This window comes from Aedes albopictus, chromosome 2 (genome assembly GCF_035046485.1).
Source record: "Aedes albopictus strain Foshan chromosome 2, AalbF5, whole genome shotgun sequence".
In the NCBI taxonomy this organism is placed as follows: Eukaryota; Metazoa; Arthropoda; class Insecta; order Diptera; family Culicidae; genus Aedes; species Aedes albopictus.
The window spans coordinates 42388067-42415773 of record NC_085137.1 but is presented as its reverse complement, the minus strand read 5'-3'; the positions used below and the strand labels follow the sequence as shown (position 1 = coordinate 42415773).

The 27707-nt window shown below is 39.8% G+C and overlaps 3 protein-coding genes across 3 annotated transcripts; 2 read left to right on the top strand and 1 right to left on the bottom strand.

Moving 5' to 3' along the window:
• Positions 1–6127: 6127 nt before the first annotated feature.
• On the bottom strand, positions 6128–7404 carry LOC109432486 (uncharacterized). The gene is made up of 2 exons (XM_019708819.3): positions 7260–7404; positions 6128–7191 (listed from the first exon to the last, which is right to left on the bottom strand). Exons 1-2 carry the CDS (start codon positions 7263–7265, stop codon positions 6670–6672), a joined length of 528 nt encoding a protein of 175 aa, XP_019564364.2. The 5' UTR covers positions 7266–7404; the 3' UTR covers positions 6128–6669.
• Positions 7405–10161: 2757 nt separating this feature from the next.
• LOC115265826 (uncharacterized) lies at positions 10162–11068 on the top strand. The gene is made up of 2 exons (XM_029871775.2): positions 10162–10309; positions 10378–11068. Exons 1-2 carry the CDS (start codon positions 10304–10306, stop codon positions 10900–10902), a joined length of 531 nt encoding a protein of 176 aa, XP_029727635.2. The 5' UTR covers positions 10162–10303; the 3' UTR covers positions 10903–11068.
• Positions 11069–23703: 12635 nt separating this feature from the next.
• LOC109421218 (shematrin-like protein 2) lies at positions 23704–24492 on the top strand. Its single transcript, XM_019695705.3, has 2 exons — positions 23704–23829; positions 23898–24492. The coding sequence occupies exons 1-2, from the start codon at positions 23824–23826 to the stop codon at positions 24423–24425; spliced, it is 534 nt and encodes a 177-aa protein (XP_019551250.3). The 5' UTR covers positions 23704–23823; the 3' UTR covers positions 24426–24492.
• Positions 24493–27707: the final 3215 nt, after the last annotated feature.

The following is a 27707-nucleotide window of genomic DNA, read 5'->3' as shown; positions in this document are numbered from 1 at the left end:
CGAATAATTGGTACTATAGCCATAATTGGTACACTTACCCTACACGTCTCATACATCATAGGTAAAAATAATAGGTAGTTTTTTTTTTTTCCTCCCGAGCATGCAAAAACTTATATCTATATCTGTCAAAGGATGCAAATTCTTAGTGGAATTCAAAGGAACCGTACTTAACCCGATTTTCTTTTATTTACAGATATTCCCCTAACAAGCCCAGGTTAATCATCATCAGAGTTTTGTTTATTCTTAAAATCCGGATTTATGGATATCTTGGTATACAAACATTTTATCAATGGTTTTCATAAAAGTAGTCATAAAACTGTGAGTTTTTTTTATTGCTGTAATAAAACCATATTAAAAATTAAACAAAACCAATCAGCAATGGAATTGTTACTTGGGATGATTTGTAATCTATCGTGTTCAGCAAGTCTTCTGAAAAGTTAATAGACAATATCAAATTAGTCTGCATATCCTAGGTCATCCAAACTGTTCTTGAGTTTAGATCCTAAAGTCTACGGGTGTTACGGTAACTTCTATAATTAAAAGCTACGATTTGTAATCTATCATTTCCAGTAAGTCTTCTGAAAGTAACAGTGGCTGTTTTTATCAACTAAGCTTCGTAACAGTAAGGAAACCCGTAATACCCCAAAAGTATATAACATCACTTATTGTTCCGCTAACTACATTGCTAAGTACAGTGGATTAACGTAGTGGCAAAAGCTATTATCACAAGTGTAGACCTGAAGCTATGGTCTCAGGAGTAGTGTTGTTGATCTGGTATATCTTGAAACTATCTCGAAATGACTCATGATATGCCGGAGGGATTACAGATTACAGTTTAAAGCTCAATAGGGGGATTCACTTAACAGCGTAAACTGATTAAACTGATTAAACGTCGCGATCACCAAGGCAATCTTTGATTATTCCATTCGAAAAATCATGAAACATTTCAATTAAGCAGAAAATCATGGCTTACGCAGCATTTTAATCTGTTTAGTGAGTACCCCTATTGTGAGAATAACTACTGTTACTATCAAGAGTTAAACTTCAGAATAGTGTGGACGACCCTCGATGTTCCAAAGGTTCATAATAATATATAATAGACTCTAGGTTGGTTAAGTCACCGTGATTGGTTATAAAACGTTACTCAGTATGTCAGATATAGCTGATGTTACAAGTGTAAACCTGAAGTTCTGTACTCACAGGTAGTTTGGCTGACCTGGAACATTCCCATAGTGTCTCTAAATGACATTTGAGATTTCAAAAGCTTCGCGGATCTCAGCAGATTATGCAATGTTGTTATTAATGATGAAAACACATAAAGTTTTTCTTGTAGATTTGAAGGACTTCACTGAGCAGTTTGGACGAACCTGAATGTCCCAAAGGTTTAATATAAAAGTAAACTTAAGATTGGTCCTTACGGAGAAATATGCAACGTTACTCAGATTACACAAGTTTACAAAATAAAACGAAAGTCGTGAAATTCTGTCAACGACCAAAATTTTTGAAGCACAATTTAGTGCTGATTTCGAAACCGACCTTCAAAAAATTATTAGTTAAACAGTTTTTGAGTTTTAGCTCAATATCGAGTTTTACAACTTTTCAAAATATGTATTTTACTAAAATTCAAATATATTGCGTTTTGTTCAACCAATTTTAAATCTTTTTTCATCAATTGAAAGCTGAATACAATACCCTTCGATCATATGAATACAGGTTTTGCGTCAGATTGATGAAATTCAAGATATTGTCGAGCTTTAGGGACGATCTTCTTAAATTTTAGCCAAATTCCCAAAATGTTTTGAAGAAATGTATTTTTTCAATGAAAAAAAACGACTTAAAAATTCTTTCTCGACGTTTAGTTGACATATCATATGTAGGCGAGTTACAGTAAAAATTTCAGCTCAATCGAAGCATTGATTACGGAGAATGAGATGTTTGAAGTGAACAACTTTGCTTAAAAGTAGAACAAAAATCGATTTCAAATCATCAACCTTGTATGGAAAGTCGAAAAAATTTCCGCTCTACTGTAATTTTTTTCTTTCACGTTTTCGAACTCAGGGCATGATTCTACACCAAAAATAATCATCAGCTTACCGAGTTCAAAAATGCTGTAAACTAGTGTTATCAGATATGTATGGCTCTTGTTACGAGTGTAGACCTGAAGTCCTTAACTTCAAGGTAGCTTGGTTTTCCTGGAATATCCGTGTGGTGCCTCTAAATGACATTTGAGAATTCAAGAGCTTCGCGGTTTTTCTTGTAGATTTGAAGGACTTCATTACTGAGCAGTTTGGACGAACCAGAATGTCCCAATGATTTATCTATCTATATATATAAAAATGAGTTTGAAGTCCCTTTGAGGCAACAAAACTCAAGAACGGGTGGACCGATCAGCATGACTCATGCATGGTTCGATTCGTATTCATGGCGGCTGTGTTTATATGTACAAAAAGTTACGAAAATCCACTAGAAAAGTAAAAAAAATGATGAAATACGGATTTTTCATGAGCCGGGAACAAATTCAGCGTGATCAAAATTAAATCAATCTAGAGTGCGTTGCTGCGATGACCTCAACAGTTGTCAAACCACCACAGCTTGGCAAGACAAAGTTTGCCGGGACAGCTAATAATAAATAAAAATGGAATGGTGTTTGTATGTCACGAATAGGCTCGGGAACGGGTTAACAAATCGGCTTGATTCTTTCACTGTTGCATTCCGCCAGGGCTCCGACGTTTTCGTACGAAAAAATAATTAGGAAAAGTGACCGGGAAGGCAAGAAAAACGGGAAAATCTGAAATTCCATTATGAGGGGCATTTCTTCATGGAACCGGATGTCAAAAAACAGAGTAGGCAGGCAGGACGACGTTTGCCGGGACTGCTAGTTTATAATAAAAAGAGTAGACATCACATTAGTCCAGTAACCACAGATTAATATACAATAGAGTGGGTCATCGATTATATGGAAAAATGAAAAATTCGATGGTATCCCATCAGATCAAAGCATTTTTGATTTCAGGACCCAACTAAGTGTGCAAAATTTGGGCACGATCGGTTATGTCTACGTTTTGCGCATCGCGTTTGAAGTTTGTATGGGATTTTACATGGAAAAACATACTTTTTTGCATTTTTCCCATGAAAACTCGAATTTTTCTATAACTATGTAACCGATAAAGTAAAAACATAGCCTAGGATGTCCTGAAAAACTTTGTCGAAGACCGCGAAGTGATCTGATGATGTTTATGAAAAAAGTTATAGCGTTGGCATTGTTGCCGAAACAGCATGATTTTAATGCTATTGTTAATCCTTTACATGTTAAAACATAAGCACATGCATGCGGTTCGTTGGTTATAACTATTTTCACAACCACCGGATCGCTTTGCGGTCTTCAACAAAGTTTTTCAGAACACCCTACCCAGACAACCAGGCATCGCATAAGGATGCACGCTGTACATCGTTCTTCTTCTTCTTCTTCTTCTTCTTGGCGTAACGTCCTCATTGGGACAAAGCCTGCTTCTCAGCTTAGTGTTCTATGAGCACTTCCACAGTTATTAACTGAGAGCTTCCTTTGCCAATGACCATTTTGCATGCGTATATCGTGTGGCAGGCACGAAGATACTCTATGCCCAAGGAAGTCAAGGAAATTTCCTTTACGAAAGGATCCTGGACCGACCGGGAATCGAACCCGTCACCCTCAGCATGGTCATGCTGAATACCCGTGCGTTTACCGCCTCGGCTATATGGGCCCTGCTGTACATCGTATAAAGTACTATTTCAAGTCAATATCGCATATATGTACGGCTGAGGTCTAGGCTGAGGGACAATTTTCATCGTATATGATGTAATTTTTTGAACTTACTGCGATATATCTGGTAAAATCATATAAGAGTGCAAATTAACTTTCATAATGCATGACTACCCAGCTAACACAAAGTCTTACATGATGTTGACTAGGATGCCAAAGTGGAGGCCATATGCGTACATGCTTCCATTTAACCGCGTGTAAAGTGTGCGTATATCGCCTCCACTTTTGTATCCTATTCAACATCATATACGATCGTGTGTTGACTGGGAACATCGTAGTAGACGATATTCCGATGTTTTGTTGCGACGAACTTTGCTTATTCGCAAAAACGTGCGAGTAAATTGACACTTGAATTCGCATAATTGCGTACTACGATGATTATACGACTTCGCTTGGTGCTTTTCTAATTATGTCAGTTTAACTCGCATTGGTGTACAAACAAAATCGCATAAAAGTGAAATTAAACTCGTTCAAATGTACATATAAACTCGCATAGGCTAGAATCGTTAACGTTGGCATATTGCGATGTGATATGTGATAACAATGAAAGAGGTGCTGTTGGAGTGGCAAGAAGCAAAAAAAAAAGTGAAAAGTCATCATTATGGTTACAAAACAAATTACAAAGTCATCATTTTTGTTTTGTTGACCTTATAATTAACAATGAGTGGTGCTAGCAAGAGAGGAGTAGTGGTAACTGTGCAGGAAATCATGCTACATCATTTTGATTTCCAAAGAGGCTGCCAAACACGTACAGCGCACGCTATGTCCAAAGGGAAGTATTATGAAAATCGAATGTACCTCAAATGTTTTTCCATACGATCGTAGGTTTGGACCTCTAGTTTCAGAATCTGTGCGGTTTAAAAAAATGCATCTTGGGTTTTTCGATTTTTTTCGATTTGTTTGATTTTTTCTCCATTTTCCCATACAAATGGCGAAAAAAGTCATTTTAAGGTTAATTTCATCCCATATAAAAATGTATGGGAAAAAAACCCAAGATGGATTATTTTAATCGCACATATTCTGAATGTAGAGGTCCACAAATACGGTTCTAGCGAATAAACTTTGAGGTACATTCACTTTTCATAATACTTCCCTTTGGACATAGCGTGCAGCGCACGGAAACCAAGTGCATTCCAACAAGCACTGAGGTGAGTTAGAATGTCATGACATTTAATCAGTGTGTTTCATAAGTAGAAGGGCCCATATAGCCGAGGCGGTAAACGCACGGGTATTCAGCATGACCATGCTGAGGGTGACGGATTCGATTCCCGATCGGTCCAGGATCTTTTCGTAAAGGAAATTTCCTTGACTTCCTTGGGCATAGAGTATCTTCGTGCCTGCCACACGATATACGCATGCAAAATGGTCGTTGGCAGAGGAAGCTCTCAGTTAATAACTGTGGAAGTGCTCATAGAACACTAAGCTGAGATGCAGGCTTTGTCCCAATGAGGACGTTACGCCAAGAAGAGAGAGAGAGTTTCATAAGTAGTGTTTGGTGCTAAGTGTGAAGTGCGGCTCAATAATCCAAAGGTTACTAGTTCAATACTTAGGTGACAAGATTTTTTTGTTTCGAATATTTTTAAGTCGCATAAGGTGCTATATTACGTCGCAATAATACATACCGTACATCGCATAAGATATCGCTTCAAGTCATATAGCGTCATTATTTTCCCGTCAATGCACTATAGCGCCTCCACTTTTGTACGCATAAGGCACTTTTGCTGCATCTTATGCGATGTAACTTTACCGCATAAAAGTACGTATAACATGAACATAAACTTCATTATACATGTAAATTGGTTGTCTGGGTAGGCTATCATTTCACAGTACAGGTCGGACTCGATTATCCGGAGTCGCGTTCTGACGCTTCCCACATTAATATCTCGCAAATGGAATGCTGTAAAAAGCTGAAATTTTGACTGAAGAGTAATCAAACTTGCCGTGACAAAATGCGAAAATTTCAGCTTTGTAGAGCATTCGGTTTTCCATATATACGTTTGAGAAGCATCAGAACCTGACTCCGGATAATCGAGTCCGATCTGTATCGGTTAAAAAGTTTCAGACAAACTTTTTCAACTTATTGGGTCGGAAGTGCTTTCACATAACCTCAGGAGTCCCGCAAGGTTCCATCCTGGGTCCGGTGTTATGACGAGCTGTTGAGGTTGGAGTTCCCGGTGGAGGTGGAGATCGTCGGCTTCGCTGACGACATTACGCTGGAAGTCTACGGTGAAATGATCGGAAAAGTGGAGTCCCGGATGATGTTCAATAGCTCTGCTTCTGGCTAGTGACGCTACGTCTATATTACAGTATGGCGGCCCGGCTTGGGGCACGGCGTTAAGTAGCTGATAGGGCCAGAAGGGTAGTAATACCCTTACCTTCAGCAGGTCAAATCGTGTTGCACGTAAGCATCAGTTCTTGATGCTTGCGAAACAGTTGTGCGTGGGCGTGGGAGTTGACCGCCTTCCGAGGACAAAGGTTAGGATCACTCGGGAAACTGCCTAAGCATCAGCATGCTTTCTTGGTAGACTCTCCAAAGCAAGTCATCGATGTTCGTTGCTGCAAGCTACGCAGCTAGCCTTGGGGGTGTCATGTGAACTAGCCCCTCTCTGAAGCAATGCCTTCTTGGTGGTTCCGGAGAAACGTAGGCTTAGGCGACCATGGGAATGTGTGTAGTGAGTCGAAGAGAGAGTAGTCCTGACTTTTACTTTTGTTGTAGAAGATGGCCTTAGCCCCACACTACCTGTTCCTTCCCAGGTCACTTGATGTTCAGCTTATTAAATGAAACATGCATTTGGGTTTAAAGTAATTTTTAATACATTTCATAATTCTTTATCACAGAGCTAAATTTTACTCTCATCCATTCCTCGCATTTACCAAGTTTTGCCAACAACCACTTTTTCGCCTCCAACCGGTACCGCAGCCACATGAACTGATCCAGGAGTAACAGCCACCTGCTTGGACACTGGAACAACCGTTGTCGGCAGATATTCACCATGGTGGCCAGTCCATCCATGAACTCCAGCACCGTAGGTTCCCCACGGCAGTCCCCACGGGTACGCCGCCTTTCCCAAGTTGGCCTGCACTACAGTCTTGTGTCCACCATAGTGAGCTGGAGACCAGGCACCGGCGGCGCCATAGGGATAACCGTACCATCCATGGTCATCGTTGTTCCAGCTGTTCCATCCATTGTTCCAGGTGTTCCATCCAGCGGCGTTGTTCCAGCCGTTGCCCCAGCCGCTGTTCCATCCGTCATGGCCGTACGGCCAAGCGGAAACGGCACTCTTTCCATACACACCGTAGGCGGGCCAAACAGAGGTGGCAACGGGAACCGCAGCCGGAGCATATCCTGCTTCAGCAGCCGCGAAAGCCAGGGCTAGGAAGGCTATGAAGAACTGGGGAAAAGCGAATCAAAGTCATGGTTAGTCTTTTGTGGTAACAACGATTCTCAGATGTAACGAACCTTCATCCTGCAATGCTATTGGATTGTTTGAACTAAACTGACGTTGTTCTGAAAGGATGAGCTTGCTGTTCACTAATGACATCGTCTGAGTCTACTTCGACATTTATATCAAATTTCGGTAAACGAGATAAACAAGTGAATCAATTCAGGAATTGGACCTCACGAAGTTGGCATATTTAGGCAATAATTTGTTGGTTCATATACCCGCGGAGTCGGTCAACCATGACAAGGCGAAGGTGAAATATGTACACTGGTTCACTTTTCATTTTCGGTTAATTCTGTGTTGTTAGTGATTCTTAGCATATTGTTTTGGTGGTGTTTTACTTAGTTCAAGCGTTTTGGTGCTCGGTGGTTCATTTGAGTTTATATCTTAATAGTTTTTTTTATTATAATTGTTGAACTACTTTATCTAATTTACAGCTATTTTGCCCACTAGGGCACTGCGTGAGCGATTCTAATAGGCAGCTGCACGTACACTTTGCACAACGCCTAAATGTATTCTATTCTAATTCTACTATATCGAACTGGTTGCCTTTGCGCTGCTGTCACTTTTCTACCCTTTCCGTGGTAGAACGATGAACTCAAGGATGTTGATGTATGGCTCTTGATCCTTTTCCAGACCGATTGGGGTATCCATGATGAGTAACTGTTATCCGATATCCATGTTTTCGAGTTTAGGGTTCGTTAGAGCATATTCTCAGAAGAGGGTCGGGTGTCAACCGCTCTCGTGGGGAAGAGCAACTGACGAAAAATTGCAAGTGCCGGAGCTGGGATTGAAACCATGACCATCCACTTATGAAGTGAACCTGTAGCCACTACACTACGGGCCCCGGCATATATCTTCATTGTATACTATTCGGAATTCACAGTCTATTTTTTTATCTGTATTATCGAGATTTTTAGCCCTAGGCTAGTTCATCTCTGGATCCACGCTTTACTTCCCTTCCGATGGAAGGACTCACATTGTTTGAGTTTGTCGGAAGTGGGATTCGATCACAGGTCCTCGGCGTGATAATTAGATGGTTTAATTCACAGTTTATAATAGTATACAATTTATTTACAGTTAACTATAGTATAATATGCAGTAATCACAGTTTAAACCGATCTTCCAAAATAGTGTTCTAAACTGGCTCATTTCTCTAGGCTAGTCATAATTATACGTACATATCACTAATTCAATTGCATATTCAAACAAACCACATTACAATTTGCATATCCACCAAGCCGTTCCCTTCCCAACGCATTACCAGAACGTGCCTTGAGGCGATCGAATTTCTTACAATCGCTCGCAAAACAGCAATTAGTACTTGTTAGGTACCGAATAGCCCGACCTCTAATCCGGGTTCTTTGGACCCTTTTCGCCGCCGCTGCCGCCGTTCAAGAACCACCCGGCACCGGTCACTACCGGTTCTATTCAAACCTTTTATGTAGCTTCTACCCACCTCTTGCGCGCATAAATCAAATTCCAAACGAAAACAAACTAAAATGCCCAACCCAAGTTCGCCGTTTTGGCGTCACGTCGATCGCGGGCGTGCGCGCGCGGGAACGCTCACTCGCCATCGCGTCGTCGTACTCCTGCACTGACCATACTCAACATCACGGTTGACCGCGACCGAAACCGGAGCAGAGCAGCAGCAGAGCGCGAATTCAGAGGTAGGTAGAAGCGAAAACAATTTGACCAATGTGCTCGCTCGCGCGTACGGTAACAGTCTTTGTCCGCGATGGGTACAGTTTTCGTGGTCGTACGCCGCCATCCATACAGGGAGATAGAGAGGTGGCATATTTTATGGGTCTCAGATTAGGGGGGTTGGCTGTGAAGGCAGAGAGCAGAAGCAGAGCATGTAGCGCGAGAACGTTTCCTTGTTTCTTGGCGTGCTAAATTTATACAAGTTTGTGCAACAAGCTGGACTTGTTCACTGCCCAAGGAGAAATATTTTATGCCCTTCAATTTGGGACAGATTGCAGATTGGTGCCGGGCACTTGACATGTATGAAAGAGTTATGAACTAAGCATTGCGATAAATCTTGATTGTAACGAAGTGCCCAAATTCTAAACGCCTTAACAGCCTTAACAAAAAACCAAACTAGTATTGAGCAATTCCATCCCAAAACACGAAGAAATATACCATTTTCTACTCGATATTTTTCGATTTGAATAAGATTATGTGCATGCACTGAATTTCCTGAATTGATGATGATTACGATTCTTAATTCGACGAAATGCATTGTTATCAATTGTTGTATCGGCTCTACCCCATTTGGTATTAAAGCCATTTGGCATAATCAAGATTATGTAATTCTTCCCAAGAAGAGTATGCTTCGTATTACGCCAAATGGCCGTTGTGCGAAACGGCCTTTATGCCAAATGGCATTATGTTAGCCGGTGCTATGCCAAATGGCATTATGCCAAATGGGGTAGACCCGATTGAAGCGCTGTATGTTTTCTTTCTTGTTTTTTGTATTTTTTGTTAGAAGTGCGCACGCTCATGCACTCAAAATAAAAATAACGGAATCAATCGGTGCCGTAATTGCCAAGGTAATTGCTTGTTTTCGAATAGGATGAATATGGGAGCGTAAGATTATTCATGGAACTCGTACCCTATATTTGCTTCATTTCTGGTCAATTTTGGTTGGAATCGGCCGTAGATCGGGCTACATGCTACTTTGGCTGGTATGCTACAAATTCAAAACAATCGATAACTTCAAGGAATTTGATAAGATTAAACTAGTAAAAACATTGAAGCTTCTTGTTAATGCCTACGAAGCGGTCAAGTGACCAAAACGAGAAGTGAACCATGTACCCCGTGTATTTCACCTTCGCCTTCTCACGGTTGACCGATTCCGTGGGTATATGAACAGACGATTTATTACCGAAAAATGTAAACTTTCTGAGAAACAGCTCCTGAATTGATTCACCTGTCGATTTCGGTTACCAACATTCGGTATAAATGTTGAAGTAAACTTAGATGGTGTCATCAGTCTACTGCAAGCTCATCCTTTCAGAACATCATCAGTTCAGATCCACCGATCCAATAGCATCTCAGAATGAAGGTTCGCTACATCTAAGAATCGTTCATAACTCGAAAGACTAACCATAATTTTGTTTCCCTTTCCCGCAGTTCTTCATAGCCTTCCTAGCCATGGCTTTCGCGGCTGCTGAAGCAGGATACGCTCCAGCTGCGGTTCCAGTCACCACCTCTGTGTGGCCCGCGTACGGTGGCTTGTATGGAAAGAGTGTCGTTTCGGCTTGGCCGTACGGCCATGACGGATGGAACAACGGCTGGGGCAACGGCTGGAACAACGCCGCCGGTTGGAACACCTGGAACAATGGATGGAACAGCTGGAACAACGATGGCCACGGATGGTACGGTTATCCCTATGGTGCCGCCGGTGCCTGGTCTCCAGCTCACTATGGTGGACACAAGACTGTAGTGCAGGCCAACTTAGGAAAGGCTGCGTACCCTTGGGGATTGCCGTGGGGAACCTACGGTGCTGGAGTTCATGGATGGACTGGCCACCATGGTGGATATCTGCCAACGACGGTTGTCCCAGTGTCCAAGCAGGTGGCTGCTACCCCTGGATCGGTTCATGTGGCCGCGGTACCGGTTGGAGGTGAAAAAGTGGTTGTTGGTAAAACTTGGTAAATGCAAGGAATGGATTAGGGTAAAATCTGGCTATGTGATCAATGGAAAAGGAATTGTGAAATATATTTAAAATTACTGTAAATACCAAATACAAGTTTAATTCAAATTGAAGAACAGTAGGTGACCTTATCTCAGGGTCATCCACAACTACTTACTCAACAAGAAAAGGACTTTTTAAGTACCTTCATGCGTTATTCTTTCGGCTTCCATGTGCCTACAATATCCTTATGGCTCCACCATCCACCCTAGTCACGGTCGCTATGTGTTCCTAATTATCGAGTTCATCGTATCAGCGGACATCGAAAAACCGTGAGGTGCTGGTAACGGAACAGGATCAACCGCTGACTGTAATAGAACTGCGATTCCGCTCGCAGATCCTGTGCTTCGCCGTGACTTCTACGTGGACAACCTGCTAACTGGCTCCAACAATATGTCATCTCGTGCAGCTTATAGCGATGCCGGCTTCTGCAGGCATTTCGCTCCGGCAATGGTCGTCTAATAATAGACTGTTGTCGACGCCATTCCACCGGAGCACCGAGAGACTGAAACGCTGCACGATTTGGACCATAAAGCCTCCGTCACCACGCTCGGCTTACGCTTCGAGCCTGTTACCGACCTTCTGCCCTTCAAGCAGCCGGAGTGGAAAGAAACGGGAGATTCTGTCGCACATCGGCAGTCTTTTCGACCCTCTCGGACTTATTCTTCCGACCATCTCAAAGGCAAAAATACTTCTCCAAGGCTTGTGGAAGCTCCACCTTGACTGGAACACGCCAGTTCCTCCAGCAGGAGGATATTTAGCAGAAACTCGAAGGGTTTCTTCGGAGGCCACATACGGTTTCTCCATTCCATTTCTTCCTCTGGATCCTGCACTGTTTGGCTGCTCATGTCAAACTCAAAAGTGGACCGACTCTATCATCGTGCTAGACTGGCTCGCCGCAACACCGTCTACGTGGAAGACGTTTAGCTAAAATCCAGGTCTCACGCGGTCTGGAATTACGTTCCGTCGAAAGACAATCCGGCCAAACTCATAGCTCGTGGCAGGAAACTCGACGAGCTCTCTGGTAACACGGATCAGACTTGCTCGATGCATTACACTAAAACCTCCATTTAGGTAATGAGTCGGGACTGCCTAAATAGAATTTTTACCTAAATGGATTCATTACCTAAATGGATTCAGTTTATTACCTAAATGGATTACAAGGTTGCAAAGAAGTTCAACAAGCGAGAGTTACTAGGAGATTTAAAGGAGATCATGCGGAGTTTCAGATGGCTTTCAAGGAGTTTCAGGAGGGGGTGGGTTTCAGGAGGGGAGGGGCTTCAGGGGCGTTTTCGTGGGTTTTGAAGGGTCTTAGATCAGAATTGTCATTCGAATGACTAGCTGGGCACGAAACACGAAAAACCTTGCGAAAATCCCTGCAAAATTCCGCCAGACTGAAAAATGATTGAATGTCGGGTCAAAGTCGGGTCAATTTTTATCGTATGTTGGGCCATTGTTGGACCAACATCGAACAACTGTTGAGTCTATGTTGGGTTTGGTGGCCAAAATAAAAACAGGTGAATGATAGGTTGATGTCGGGTTTGACGTCATCAATGCACAGTGTTCGAAATCGATGATTTTGCGATCAAAATTAAATAACTTTTTTTTATGTTGATTCTAGAGGTTTGGCGTGTTCTACAAAGTTTTCCTGCATGTAAAAAGGCGCCTTCTGATAAAATGTAATTAATGATTAATCCCCCTAGAAGTGAGATAAAAATTTTATTTTTTCAAAAAAAAATTTTAGAGGTTTGACGTCTTCGGCAAAGTTGTAGCTCATAATAAGAGAAAAAACTTCGTAGAACATGTCAAAGCTCCACCTCTTACGGTTTTCGAGATATGGAGCGTTTTGTGCGAAGTACCCCCAAAACTAGTTTTTTTAGTGTCTCTTTAACAGATAAAATCCTACAGTTTTGTGACCTTCTACAAACTTGTTCAGAACGTCAAAATACACATTTCTTCCGAAGATGTCAAGTCATTATATTCTAAAACAAAAAAGTTATAGGCAAATTTATCATATTTAAAGGTGTATTTTACCTTAAGTAACTATTTCCGGCGCAAAATGGCGCAGATGGCTCAGTCGGTAGGTGAAAGATTAGACTTTTTGCTATCTCTTGAGGGTGGAAACCCTCGTGGGCAAAAGTGGGAAAGGTGTTTTAAATACAAGGCAAAAACGTATTATTATGCCTGTAATACTGTAAAAATATATAAAAAATATAATTAAGATGCCCGCAGTAATTTTTAATGCACTGTGTTGCTTCCAGCAGAATATTTACAAAGTTTTTGCAGAAAACAGTGAGTTTTTATCAGTAATAATTGGAAAATCAGTAGAAAATATTGTTATAATCCGAGAGTTATAACTAAAGCTAGTTCTAAATAAAAGTATTTGAATTTCTTCAAACTTATGACAACATATGCTCAAACGATTGACTACCTACCCAATAGTCATACAATTGAATGGCTATAATGGTTAGAATAGTAAATGCGTTTTGATAAATACCTTCGCAGTTCTAATTGGCTTGACACTTCCATATTCTGAATCTGCATGCCAAACTGAGCCGAAATTCAAATTTTCATTAATTTTAGTGCCCGGGACCCTATTTAAAAATCAATTTCAAGTTTGTATGAGAGCGATTTGTCGAATCACCCCTTGTCGCATTTTGTACTGGGCGGAGCAGTCAAGCAGTTGCCCAGCTGTCAAAAGTTGATCGAAATATCTCTTTGAAGTTGATTTCAAGTACCGAAATAAAGTTCTTAAAATCTGAAAAAAAATATAGTGGCTCAGAAAATGGTGCTCTTTCGTATAAAATAAAAAAAAAATCAATAATTTTTCCAATATTTAAAAACACTATTAATTGGCTTCTTTAGCGCTGTTGAGATAATTTCATATTCTAAATATGCATGCCAAACTGAGCCGAAATCCAAATTTTCATGAATTTAGGCGCCCGGGAACCTATTTTAAAATCAGTTTGAAGTTTGTATGGGAGCGATTTGTCGAATCACCCCTCGTCGCATTTTGTACTGGGCGGAGCTGTCAAGCAGTTACCCAGCTGTCAATAGGTGATTTAAAAAAATCTCTTTGAAATTAATTTTGTTGTGGTACCCAAAGTTCTAAAAATCTGAAAAAAATCATCGTGGATCAGAAAAAAGTGCTCTTTCGTATAAAATCAAAAAATCTAAATATTTTTCTTAATTAAAAAACCCAATTGTAATTTCGCACTCCTCAATTCATATTTTGTTGATTTTCTGATGAAAACAAAGCAATATATATTTCAATTGCTCCCCAGTTGAAAGTGAAATTCGTGAATTACCCAAAAAGCTGTTAATTTGCTATCGGGCGAATCAAAGCTTCTCCTGATATTTTCCGATACTGTGTCCGAAGTTGAAAAGTCAAACAACAACATATATAACTACATGAAAAAAATCTACTCTGTGTTTTGATGCACATCTTGAACTGTTTAATATTTCCTCTCTCCTATTCTTAGCGCTACATACACACTTAATTTTGATTACCGAGTTCGGTAATTTTTTGACGAGATTAAAACTGCTGAGCACCGAACTCGTTCAGCAAAAATGCATTGTTTACTTTTTCCATACGATTTTGACAGTTGTTTTACTGAGCCTCAGTAAAATCGATTACCGAAACTACCGAGATCGTACTGCTGTTATAATCTCGTCAAAAAAGTACCGAACAGGCAATTCAGAAATAAGTGTGTAACTTGAATATTACCTCGAAAAAAAACTTCAATCAGTTAATTTTAAAGTAACTTTAACAGAAATTACCTGAGCATCTGATAGTTAACAATATGAATTCAAAATCATCAAAAAATATTCTGTTTGGTAAGCACAATGCTCAAAAATGTTGTAAAATATTTCCGGAAATTACTCAATGCAGTAAAAACTACTGCGGGCATCTTGATTATTATTATTTTTATTTATTTTTCTTGTATTACAGGCAAAATAATAAGTTTTTGCCTTGTATTTAAAACACCTTTCCCACTATTGCCCACGAGGGTTTCCACCCTCAAGAGATAGTAAAAAGTTTAATCTTTCACCTACCGACTGAGCCATCTGCGCCATTTTGCGCCGGAAATGGTTACTTAAGGTGAAAGTACACCTTAAAATATGATAAATTTGCCTATAACTTTTTTGTTCTAAGATATAATGACTTGACATCTTCAGAAGAAATGTGTATTTTGATGTTCTGAACAAGTTTGTAGAAGGTCACAAAACTGTAGGATTTTATCTGTTAAAGCTACACTGAAAAAACTAGTTTTAGGAGTACTTCGCACAAAACGCTCCATATCTCGAAAACCGTAAGAGGTGGAGCTTTGACATGTTCTACGAAGTTTTTTCTCGTATTATGAGCTACAACTTTGCCGAAGACGTCAAAACTCTAAAATTTTTTTTTGAAAAAATAAAATTTTTATCTCACTTCTAGGGGGATTAATCATTAATTACATTTTATCAGAAGGCGCCTTTTTACATGCAGGAAAACTTTGTAGAACACGCCAAACCTCTAGAATCAACATAAAAAAAAGTTATTTAATTTTGATCGCAAAATCATCGATTTCGAACACTGTGCAATGCTGGAGCTAATATCAATGAAATGAAGGAAGGATGGTTGATTATCTCAATTTCAGCTGGAAATGACGCTGGATACTGGCACTTTTCAACACTGCATGGGGGGGGGGTGTTTAGGAGGCAACATTGCACCCCCCCCCCCCACACATCCCCCCATACCCACCCCCTAACACCACTCACTACTTCTTTCCCATAAACCAATCTTAAGTACTCCAGCTGATCTGAACACAATCAAATTCCATTTAGGTAACGTTACCTAAATGGAGGGACCTAAATAGATTTTACCTAAATGGATCCTACCTAAATGGAGGTTTGAGTGTAGATATTCCGTGGCCAGTCCAGTGTCGAAATCAACCAGTCTTAAAGGCCGCAAGATCGTCGCTCTTCACGCCATCGAAGACGACCCGTCCTGTGATCAAGTTCGCTGCTTCGGATCGGCGCCCTCATTCGTCGGTTCCGTGAGAACTGCCTCCGCCACAAGCAGCAACAGCAGCGTGTTGTAGGCCCTCTGACCGCAGCCGAAATCGACCAGACCCAGCTGGCCTTGATCCGTCAGGCTCAGCAGGAACACTTGGAGAAGGAAGACTGGTGGACGCTGTGACCCGCCTTGGCTGGGTTTTACAACGCTTCTATTTCGAACGGCGAAAAATACCCAATTTTTTACCGGCCAAGCTTCGTTTGACACTCCATGCTTGTCCTAGGTTGCTGCTTTTATCCCTTCGTCAGAAGTATTGTCCTCTTGGCGGCCGGAAACTGGTTCAAAAGATCGTCCACCGGTATGTAACGTGTGCTCGCGCTCGAGCAGCTGATGAACCAACTTCCTCCGGTGCGAGTCACTCAGGCGTACTCTTTTCAAAACGTCGGCATCGACCTCGCCGGCGTGCTCTACGTGCGCCAGTCCGCCAGAATCAGTAGCTCTCCACTAGCAAAGGTGTACATCGTCGTGTCTTTTTGCCTGGTGACAAAAGCTTGACCTTGTTTACGACCTCACCGTTCATCACAAGCCTCCGGCGTTTCACCAGCATGCATCTACTGCGACAATAATGCTACCAAATTAGTCGGTGCTACACGCGAATTGAAGGAGCTTCCTAAGTTGTTCCTGTCCCAACAACACCAGTAGTTCGTAGAACGCGAGTGTGGGGATGATGGGATCAAATTCCATTTTATTCCGCCGCGATCGCTATCATTCGGTGGCTTCTGGGAAGGTTGCGCAAAATCCTCGGCAATGCTCACCTCACGGAATCGCAGAAAACCGCCTCTCCCGCTAGTACAGCAGTTCGCTGGGCACTTCTGGTCTCGGTGGCACAAGAAGTACCTCGCCACCCTGCTAATTCGGTACCGCTGGACGGGCTATCTTGCCGTCGGTTCCATCGTCGTCTTCAAGGAGGAAAAGATTCCGCTACTCAATGGGCAGTTATCAGAACTATCCCCATGAGTTCTTATACAAATTTCTCATGATTTTATTTCAGCAATTTCTCCTGGGGTTTCCAAGAGTTGCTCCAAGGTTTCTTAAAAAGTTAATTTCAAAAAAAAAAACCCAAATTAATCCACCTAGAGGTGATAGTGCCTTTCTCGTCGTATATGTTCTCACGATCTTTCCGTCGACGTAAGTCAAAGTGTTCCTGAATCCTGATATTTTTTAAGAAAAGCAAGTATTTTATCAAAACCGACATTGAATTGACTTAAAACTTATTGATGGTACATACTCCGACGTTGTGTTCAGCGTAAAATCAGAGCTGAATAATATCAGATTTCTCAGTTGACTGCTTGAGCACCTTCACTAACATTGGGAGCTGATCAATATCAAGATGATACTAACAAGCTAAGGGGCTGTCCATTTATTACGTTAGGGGATTTTTACGATTTTTCGACACCCTCACCCCCCCTTGTAAGATTTTTTGTATGAGAACCCAAATATTTTTGTATGGAGCGTAAGATTTTTCAAACCCCCCCTCCCCCCATAAACCCTTACGTTATTAATGGAGAGCCCCTAAGTTATAAATTTTTACACATTCACAGATCACTTTGCGGTCTTCGATAAAGTTTTTTCTGCACATTCTAGGTTATATTTTATTGACCGTTAAAAACAAGATCGTAGTGAGTATAGTGAGACGTCTGTTTGTATGTGGGTTTAATATGTCAAGATTTCGTTCTCTTACACATATTTATCGCTTGCATTGATTTTATTTACTTTCGTAGTTTCGGCGAAGCATCAAACGCTGGTTGTGCAACCCTACTAGTAGTCTCTAACGTGGTTTGTGCCTATTTTCTAGTTAACCGTTCCTCAGGTTATTAAAAAAGCCGTGATGTGATGTGTCGCATGGTACATTTGGTTACTTTCCGGAACAGGTTCCGGAGCACCGCCGGGTCTCCCAAATATAGTCTGAGGCAATATCATTGCTAACGTTCATCAGGTTACCTAAAAAAACACGATTTGATTTATCTTATGCATGGGTACAAATCACTTTTACATTTGACCACTTCCAGTGGGACACCCAGAACTAGTTTCGGGACACTACCTGTTGTCTAAAATATGGTCTGAGGCTATGTTCTTACGAATCGATCATCAAAAAAGGGTCTCCAGTTGGCCTACAGGTTAAGGCTATGAATCGCCAATCCGGAAACGGCGGGTTTGATTCCCGTTCCGGTCGGGAACATTTTCTCGACTTCCTGAGCATAGTGTATCATTGAACTTGCCTCACAATATACAAATTCATGCAATGGCGGGCAAAGAAAACCCTTCAATTATTAACTGTGGAAGTGCTCTAAAGAACACTAAGTAGAAGAGGCCAAGGCAAATGCGATCGTCGAGCTATAAAGAAGAAGAAGAAGTCATCAAAAAATCTGCTATTTGATGTACTGTCAAACCCAGAGTTCATCACTCCTTAATAAGACACTTTTTAACTTGTACCCCGCTCATTCGAAATTTGTTGAATTAAAAAAAATGATCAAATGTCACAGTGTATTACTGTAAATACGAATGATACAATATTGTGATGTTACTTACACCCGCAGTGGCTCCTCGTGCAGCTGCTACTTCCGAAAGTTCTAATTTGGTGCATTCCGACACCTGATCCGTTTGGTGATCAACCGCAGTGAACCTCGGAAGCCAACAATCGTAAAATGTACAAGCTATCAATTCGTACCACCACAATATCTGTAAGATTTGTGTTCAAAAACAAATCATACAATCTAAACAAAACTAAAATAGAGTTAGTTTATCGAATTGAAAGTTTATACAGGTAATTTGACAGCTATCATTGTCGAATTATCGTGGTTTTATGGTACGACACGCATGGATTTGATTCAATTTCACATTTACAACTTTCGGTTCACATTTTACCACTTACCGATTGTCCCTGATGTGGTCTTAAACTAGTTTCATGCAAATTATTAATCAGTTCTCCTAAAAAGTCGCAAATTGATGTAATGCATGTATGGGTTTGGTTCATTCGTGCATTTCACCAGTTCCGGCGAGGCACTCGCATCTGGTTCCGGAACACTACTGACCTGAGACTATTTTCTTGCTGACCGTTCGGTTCTGGATCACAACCGATTCAGATATGTTCTGAAAATATTTTCCTGCTTACTGTTCATCAGGATATCAAAAAAGCCACGATTTGATATGTCCCTTGCATGGGTTTAATTAACTTTTATACTTTGCCACCTCCGGCGGAACATCTGGAACCGGTTCCGATATGGTCTGAGAATACTTTCCTGCTTACTGTTCATCAGGTTATCGAAAAAGCTGTGGTTTGATATGTCACATGCATAGTTTTATTTCAATTTTATATTTGGCCACTTCCGACGGGACACCCGGAACCGGTTCCGGGACACAACCGGTTCAGATATGGTCTGAGAATATTATCCTGCTTACTGTTCATCAGGATATCAAAAAAGCCACTATTTGATATGTCGCATGCATGGGTTTGGTTAACTTCAATACTTGGCCACTTCCGCCGGGACATTTGCAACCGGTTGCGGCACACTACCGGTTCCGATATGGTCTGAGAATGTTTTCCTGCTTACTGTTCACCACGTTATCGAAAAAGCCGCGGTTTGATATGTCGCATGCATGGGTTTAGTTCACTTTTATGTTTGGTCACTTCCGGCGGGACACCCGGAACCGGTTCCGGGACACTATCGGTTCAGATATGGTCTGAGACTATTTCGACACTGATTCTTCATTAGGGCCTAACTGACATTTTCGATTTCTCTTCATCGATCCTCTCTTTGTGTTATTACGGAAAGTGTATTAAGTTTTCCAAAGATTTTTTGGTTGAAATGCGAAGACGACGACTACATCTTGCTCTTGAAACTAAAAGAATAATGATTATGTTTGTTTTGGTCAAGTTATTAGCGAAAGAGAGAGTCGACGAAGAGAAATCGATCAAGTCAGTTAGGCCCTTAAGAAAAATCATTGTCGATTTTTCTGCTTACCATTCATCAAGTTATCGAAAATGCCGTAGTTTGATGTGCCGCATGGATGGGTTTGTAGCGTTTTCATATCTGGCCCCTTCCTGGGGTACCGGTCCGGAACACCTAAATGGCCATAACTCCGGAACGGCTGGACCGATCTGAACCATTTTCAATAGGAAACAATGGGACCAGATTCCGCGTCGAATGAACCGTCGGTCAATAAAATCGGTTGAGGTTTACTGCCAAAAAGTGATGTGAGTTTTTTTGTACACACACATACACACACACACACATACACACACACAGACATCACCTCAATTCGTCGAGCTGAGTCGATTGGTATATAAGACTTGACCCCTCCGGAGGCTCTATCAAATTTTCGTTTTTGGAGTGAACATATAGCCTTTCGGTACACCTTGGTGTACGAGAAAGGCAAAAATCATAGGAATTTGGAGTTTTTTTTTTTCAACAATTCCTCTAGAGTTTTACTCTAGAGCTTTTTGAAATTCGAGAAATTTTGTGAGAACTCTTTCGGAAATGTTTGTTGGAATTTCTCCACAGGTTTTGTCGGGTATTGTATTATATTTTCCAAGATTCTGTCAGGCATTTCATTCTCAAGAGATTCATCTGAAAATTCCTCCAAAGGTTCTTCTAGGAATTCCTCCAGGGATTGGTTTGGATGGATTGAGATCATTCATCTGGGATTCTTTCCGAATTTTTAAGGAATTTCTCTAAAGATTATCTCAGCCAGTCCTGCAGAAATTATTTCAGAATTCATTCCTTGGTATTTTTCTAGATCACCAACACTCACATTCTGAAGGTTCCTGCTATAGTCACAAGCAGATAACTTATTGGTTCCTAGTGTGAGTGTAGCTAGAGTAGCATCCACGGGCGGTCAATCAAGACCAAGCTAAAATCCGGGAGAAATGCTTGAAAGCATTTCTGAAAGAATTCTGGAGGAATCTTTGGAAGATTTTCCAAAAGGATCTCTGTGCGATTTTTGGAGAAATATTTAAAGAAATTTCAGAAAACTCCATGGAAGAACTTTTGAAAATATCTCTTGTTTAAATGTCTGGTACTGGAAATATTTTTGAAGGAATCCCTGAAGGAATTTCAGAATGATTCGTGGCCGGAATTTTGAAATCAATCCGAAATGTTCAGCAGATCCCTATAGAATTAATCTTTACAGGAATATTTGCAGAATTCCCAGGGAAATTGTTGAAGGATTCCATAGAAGAAATTCTAACCAACTTCCAGGTGAAATACATGGGGAAACTGCTCTGGTAATCTTTGATGAAATTCTTAAAATTACTGGGGTAGCTTAAAAAAAAACAGTAAAAAAATCTTTGTGCGATTTTTAAAGAAACATTTAGAGGAATTTTTGAAAACCTCCATGGAAGAATTTTTGAATATATGTCTTGATAAAATTTCTGGTTTTGGAAATATTTTTGAAGGAATCACTGAAGAAATTCCGGAAGGAGTTGCAGCAGGAATTTTTAAACTAATCCGTGCAGGAATTTCTGGTGAAATGTTCAGTAGATCCCTATAGAAATCTCAGGGAGTGCTCTTGAATGAATCTCTGCAGGAATATTTGAAGAAATTCCAGGGAAATTGTTGAAGGGTTCCGAGGAGGAATTTCTGAAGAACTTACAGATGCAATACCTGGGGATACTGCTCTGGCAATCCTTGATGGAATTATTAGAATTATTGAGGTAATTTTCAAAAAAATAGTGGAAAAATCCTTTGGTGAAATACTTGGAGATTTGTGCATATACATGCACATGATTCCAAATAAATATTTTTTAGACATATGCTAATGGGACCTGCATCAAATTCCGTAAACGAGTTATTAACAAGAAACTGCAACATTTTGTAATTTTTTGGGGTGAATTTTGAATTCTTATAACAGGTGTATTTCATATGTTAATAATAAAATAAAGTTCAGATTGACCCGTATAAAACGCCTTAATGTAAGTAATGTCTTTGAAAGTCGCCCGGCTATCTAAAAAAAAATAACATGACAAATATTTACAAATTTCATTCACTAAAAGTGCAATATTTGAGCTTCTAGACAATATATTTTAAATCTTCTTCAAAAAATAAGACTAATAGTACTATCAGATAAAAATTTTGAAAATTGGAAAAAAAAACTCTTTTATCAACAAAAAAACTGTTCTGTTGTAAAAAAAAAACAAAATATTTCAAAAATCAATACCCTTCAATGTCTATAGATCTATAGAAAATACAAAAATATTGAAAAAAATCAGAAACTGACAAAATTTAACGAAAAATTATTTTTTTGAGAACTTTTATGAAAAAGGGTCATTTTTTATTTTTTGCCCTGGTGGCACCTCTAAATAATGTTTTAAAAATGAAATGTTTAATAAAAATACTACAATTATGCATATCTTTCTTAAAGGGCTGAGCACCTTGACTTTTCGAACGTCGTTTCTTTTTTTTTTTTGACAGCCTGAGGAGCTTCCGAAAGAAACTTTGATAGTTTTTGAGTTCGAATTTCTGGAGTATTTCGTGTAGGAATGCATGGAATTTTGGCAATCCATAGAATACTTTTCTTAAAAAAAAATTTGGACAAATAAATGGAGGGCAAATTTTGCAGGAATCTCCTGGAATATTTGTACAGGAGTCTCTGGTAGAATTTCTGAAGGAAACTTTCAAAAGAATTTTGTGCAAGATTTTCTAAGCGAAATTTCCGGACAAATTCCGAACTTTTGATTTTTTGACGGAATCACTAATAGTATTTTCATCTCTTTGGAATACGCTTCAGTTGATGATTAGAAAGAACCCCCATACGGATATCTCGGAAGAATCTATGGAAATAATCTGAGGAAACCCATAAATGGTATTTTGGAGAAATTGTGCGATAAATTTGCGGATGATCCGCTAGAGGAAATTCTAAAAATAAATAGGAAGATCTGAAGCAATTCCAAATATAAATTTCAAAAGGAAGCCCAGTAAGACTTTCTGAAAGAAGTTCCATGGAACAATTTTAGAAGAATTCCCAGAAAGGTTTTAATAAAGGAGATCCTAACTTAATTTCTGGGATAATCTCTACAGAAGTAAAGGACATGATGAATTTTCTATAGGCATCTCTGGAAGAATTCCAGTATGAATTCTCACAGAAATCTTCGAAAGCTTACCTGGCAAAATTCTTTAAAATTCTCTATAAGATTTTCTGAAGGAATCGCTGGAGAACTGTCTGAAGATATCCATGTATGGTATTCTAAATTTAAAAAATGAAAAATCTCAGAGAATCTAAATCTAAAGTAACTATTAAAGAAGTTTTGCAAAAAAAAGAATCATGGAGGGATTTCAGAAGTAGATTTTCTGAAATAATGTTGTGAGAGATTTCTACGCGATGGATGCGTGCGCGCAAAAAAATGAACCGCGTGATAAAAATCCGCGTAACTTCGAGAAATTAAGCAAAAAACATAAAGAATTTCTTTATGTGATTTGCTCTCGTAATCGTGTCAAAATTATTCGACCAAAGTACCCTTTCACACAAATCTAAACCATCACTGAGCTTCAACCAGGTTGATAAGATTGAACATAGAAAAACACCACCAAAGCAATTAACTAAGAACCTCTACACCACCGAAGTAACCAAAAACGAACCATGAAACAGTCAATTTCACCTTCGCCTTCTCACGGTTGACCGATTTCGTGGGTATATGAACTAACCTCTCAATTCGAATTATTATCGCAAAATGCCAACTTCCTCAGCTCCTGAATCGGTTCACCGCTGGTCGGTTACCAACATTTGGTATAAATGTTGAAGTATACTTAGGTGGTGTCATCAGTCACCTGCAAGCTCATCCTTTCAGAACATCGGCAGTTCAGTTCAATAGATTCAATTTCATCGCAGAATGAAGGTTCGTTACATTTGATAATCGTTCTTACCTCAAAAGACTAACCATGATTTTGTTTCCCTTTCCTGCAGTTCTTCATAGCCTTCCTAGCCATGGCTTTCGCGGCTGCTGAAGCAGGATACGCTCCGGCTGCGGTTCCAGTCACCACCTCTGTTTGGCCCGCGTACGGTGGTTTGTATGGAAAGAGTGCCGTTTCGGCTTGGCCGTATGGCCATGATGGATGGAACAACGGCTGGGGCAACGGATGGAACAACGCCGCCGCTGGTTGGAACACCTGGAACAATGGATGGAACAGCTGGAACAACGATGGCCATGGATGGTACGGTTATCCCTATGGTGCTGCCGGTGCCTGGTCTCCAGCTCACTATGGTGGACACAAGACTGTAGTGCAGGCCAACTTGGGAAAGGCGGCGTACCCGTGGGGACTGCCTTGGGGAACCTACGGTGCTGGAGTTTATGGATGGACTGGTCACCATGGTGGATATCTGCCAACAACGGTTGTCCCAGTGTCCAAGCAGGTGGCTGCTACCCCTGGATCGATACATGTGGCTGCGGTTCCGGTTGGAGGAGAAAAAGTGATTGTTGGCAAAACTTGGTAAATGCGAAGAATGTCTGAGGGAAAATTTGGCAATGTGATAAATGGAAAAAGAATTATGAAATATATTTAAAATTACTGTAAATATCAAATGTATGATTAATTCAATCCCTTCAATGCAATGGTGTCATTCAGGATTTATTGACATCTGTTGTTCTAAACAACATGTGTGCTCCGTACAGGTTCCAAAGGTCATTTAGGATGAGTGTACCAATTATGGCGCTACTTAAGGAAAGCTATTTATACAAAAATAACGAGAAGACCAACGAATGTCATCAGTAAGTGAAAAGCCAGCTCAGTTTCCTTACTTTACAGGAAAAATATAGAAAGGGAGCCAAAACTACTCTTCGTATTGATTACAGCATGTGCCAATGATAGGAACCATGTACCAGTTATGGTTACATTTTTTTTAACTTCGGTTCCTTTTCGCACTATTTGCATGCATTCCTTATGGGGTTAGCCATAACTGGTACATATGGCAAAAAAGAGTTCAAGTAAGCCGAAATTATAAGGAAAAGGATTTATTTCTACCATGATTTAAGGAAAATGTGGAGTATGAATGAGTGCGACTATCTTTTGTGAACGTGATCTGTTGTTCACAAATTTTGTCTTGTTGATTTACATCGGTAAAGGGTGAAAATTAACTATGGCGAAAAATTGGTACTATAGCCATAATTGTTACACTTACCCTAGTATTTGTCAATTTCACTGCCTAAAAAATGTATATCGATGGCATTTTTCTATAACTAACCAGCATTATTAGGTTTGTGCTCAGGGACTTCCACTTTTCCGCTTTCAGCGAAAGTATTAACAGGATTTTCAGCCCTAGGCTAGTTCATTTCGCGACCCATGTTTTACTTCCCTTCAGAAGAAAGAACTCATATATTGTGAGTTTTCCGGGAATGGGATTTGATTGCAGGTTCTCGGCGTTATAGCCACGTGCTTTAACCATCACACCAGGTCCGCTCCTCTCGCATGAAATCTTTCTAACTCAACTGTCTGAAGGATGGTAAAATTTCCGTCATATTATTTCGAACTGTCAGAAAACAGCACCTTAGTGGGCAACTGAATGGGCAACCGAGTGAAATTCTCGGTACGGTTTTTTGAAAATCGCAATTTATTTTTACGATATTTCAACATCCTTCTATCAGCTAAGATGAGAAGATTGCCCAAATACGACGAGGTTTCATGCGCTCAGTGCAGACAAGCCTGCCTATGGGTATCAGGTATTGACTCCAAATTCCCAATAAAATCTATTTGGGACATTTGTAAGGAAATATGAGGCAATGCGCCTAGCTCATACCCAAACGTTTTTCGTGAGCCTCCTATCGGGGCAACCCCCACACGCTAACGCCGCTCAGCACTAAAGTGCATAATTTCCAGACTACACCAAAAATGTGTAACCCTTGCACATTCACAAAATCAGCTCCTGTGTCCGCAAAATCGTTAAATTCGCAAAAAAAAATTGTACAGCAATCTAGCTAGGTTTACTAGTGACCTTGAAAAACAAAAAAATATCGACATTTCGCACCTAGACGAGTGTACGAGCTGTTTTTGAGGATGTGTAACTGTAACACATTTTGTGTGGTCTGTAAATTATGCAGGGCTTACACATGAGTAGGGCTTACACATTTTAGTGCTGAGCGGTTTTACTGTGCAGCTATTCTAAAGATCTAGGAAATTATTTGATTGACTGCTCACTGTCGTATTCATAAGGACTGTATCGGAAATTAACTACAAACGTTCAAAATGATCTATCTCGAAGCACGGTTGGTCTTTTTATTCCGGTTCTTCTATGAAATCTTCACAATATAGTAAAGTTTAGAACAGCTTGAAGAAATTTGGAAAATGTTTAGTAGTATTGAGAATATGGTTTTATGAGTACACCACACAAAATAACAATCTGTACAAACCATTTTTTTTTTTAAATTTAATTACCATTTCAATAATTTGTAGCGAAAAAAATTGTACGAGGAAAAATCAGGAAAATAATGATTATTACTAGCAGTTATGTACACATAACATATCACTCAATAGCGACTTTTAAAATTCTTATCCAACATTTAGAACAGGGGTTCCCAACCTTTTTGAGGTGGCGACCCCCTTTAAGAATTTTGAAAACTTCTGCGGCCCAATGATTTTTTAGAAATAAAAAATATGAACTAAATAAACGATAGCGAGTTATTTGGGTACAGCGGCGTAGCCAGAAATTTACTGTGGGAGGGATTTCCGACGATCAACGATACTTTTTTTTATTTGACACACATTTCGTAAATAGTAATGTTATTTACATTTAATTTGAGTGAGCTTAGAAAATGCGGCGCAACCGAAATTTTTTTTCCTTCTGAATGCGTTTTACTTATACCGAAAATTTGTTCCTCAAATTGTGGCGGTTGTAGGTTTGGTAGTGGTTACCCTAAAAATGGAAAATGGTTTAACGAATGTCTCGCTAAGTCCCTGTGTTTTCCAAGCCACTCCTACCCGAGCAAAAGGACATGCGTTACAAATACCATGCGAAGAGCAACACGTGCTCTAATACCTAAACTTGATATTGCTACGTTATTCTACGAAATGTTATAAGAACATCACAGTAACAGTTGAAGGTATTTGAGCAGAGTTTGGTATTGATGTAGTATTTGTTGCTTTAGCAGTGAAAAGAACCGAATAACAAGATTTTCTATTACGTCACAAAGTCATCAAACAAATGAAACATGTAATAACAAGAAATGTTATTAGTTTGTTATTCAATAACTTTGGAATAACAAACACAGCACTTGAAATTTCAGGTATGCATTCATTATTGAAATAACAAGACTTGTTATTTTCTAGGTGTTATTTATACAAAGTTTTGGTATTCATTTTTGTTATTTTGCCTCTTATTACCACCTAATGAAGGGCATATCAAGGTATGGTAGTATTTAATATAAATACCTCGATATGTTATTCACTTGTTATTTTCTTCTGCTCGGGTAGAGATAAGCGAAATTCGCAATTCTCCTGGAAACATACTCTGAAATATCCACAAAGACAGTTTGACGATGAACTACAACAGAATTCATGATTTTTGTTTGCTTTTTAAGGATGATGAAATTTACCGAAAAATGGAGTATTCTATCCAATACTACCATCATTTTTTTCTGAAAAAAAAATACGCTTATGAGTATAAAACAACATTTTCTTATCAAGTCAGAATAAAACTAATTTCACAATTTCTGTAAAAATAAATCTTAAATATTCACTAAAAATACTATGAAATGAAATCACTTTTTTGCTAACATCGCGGCCC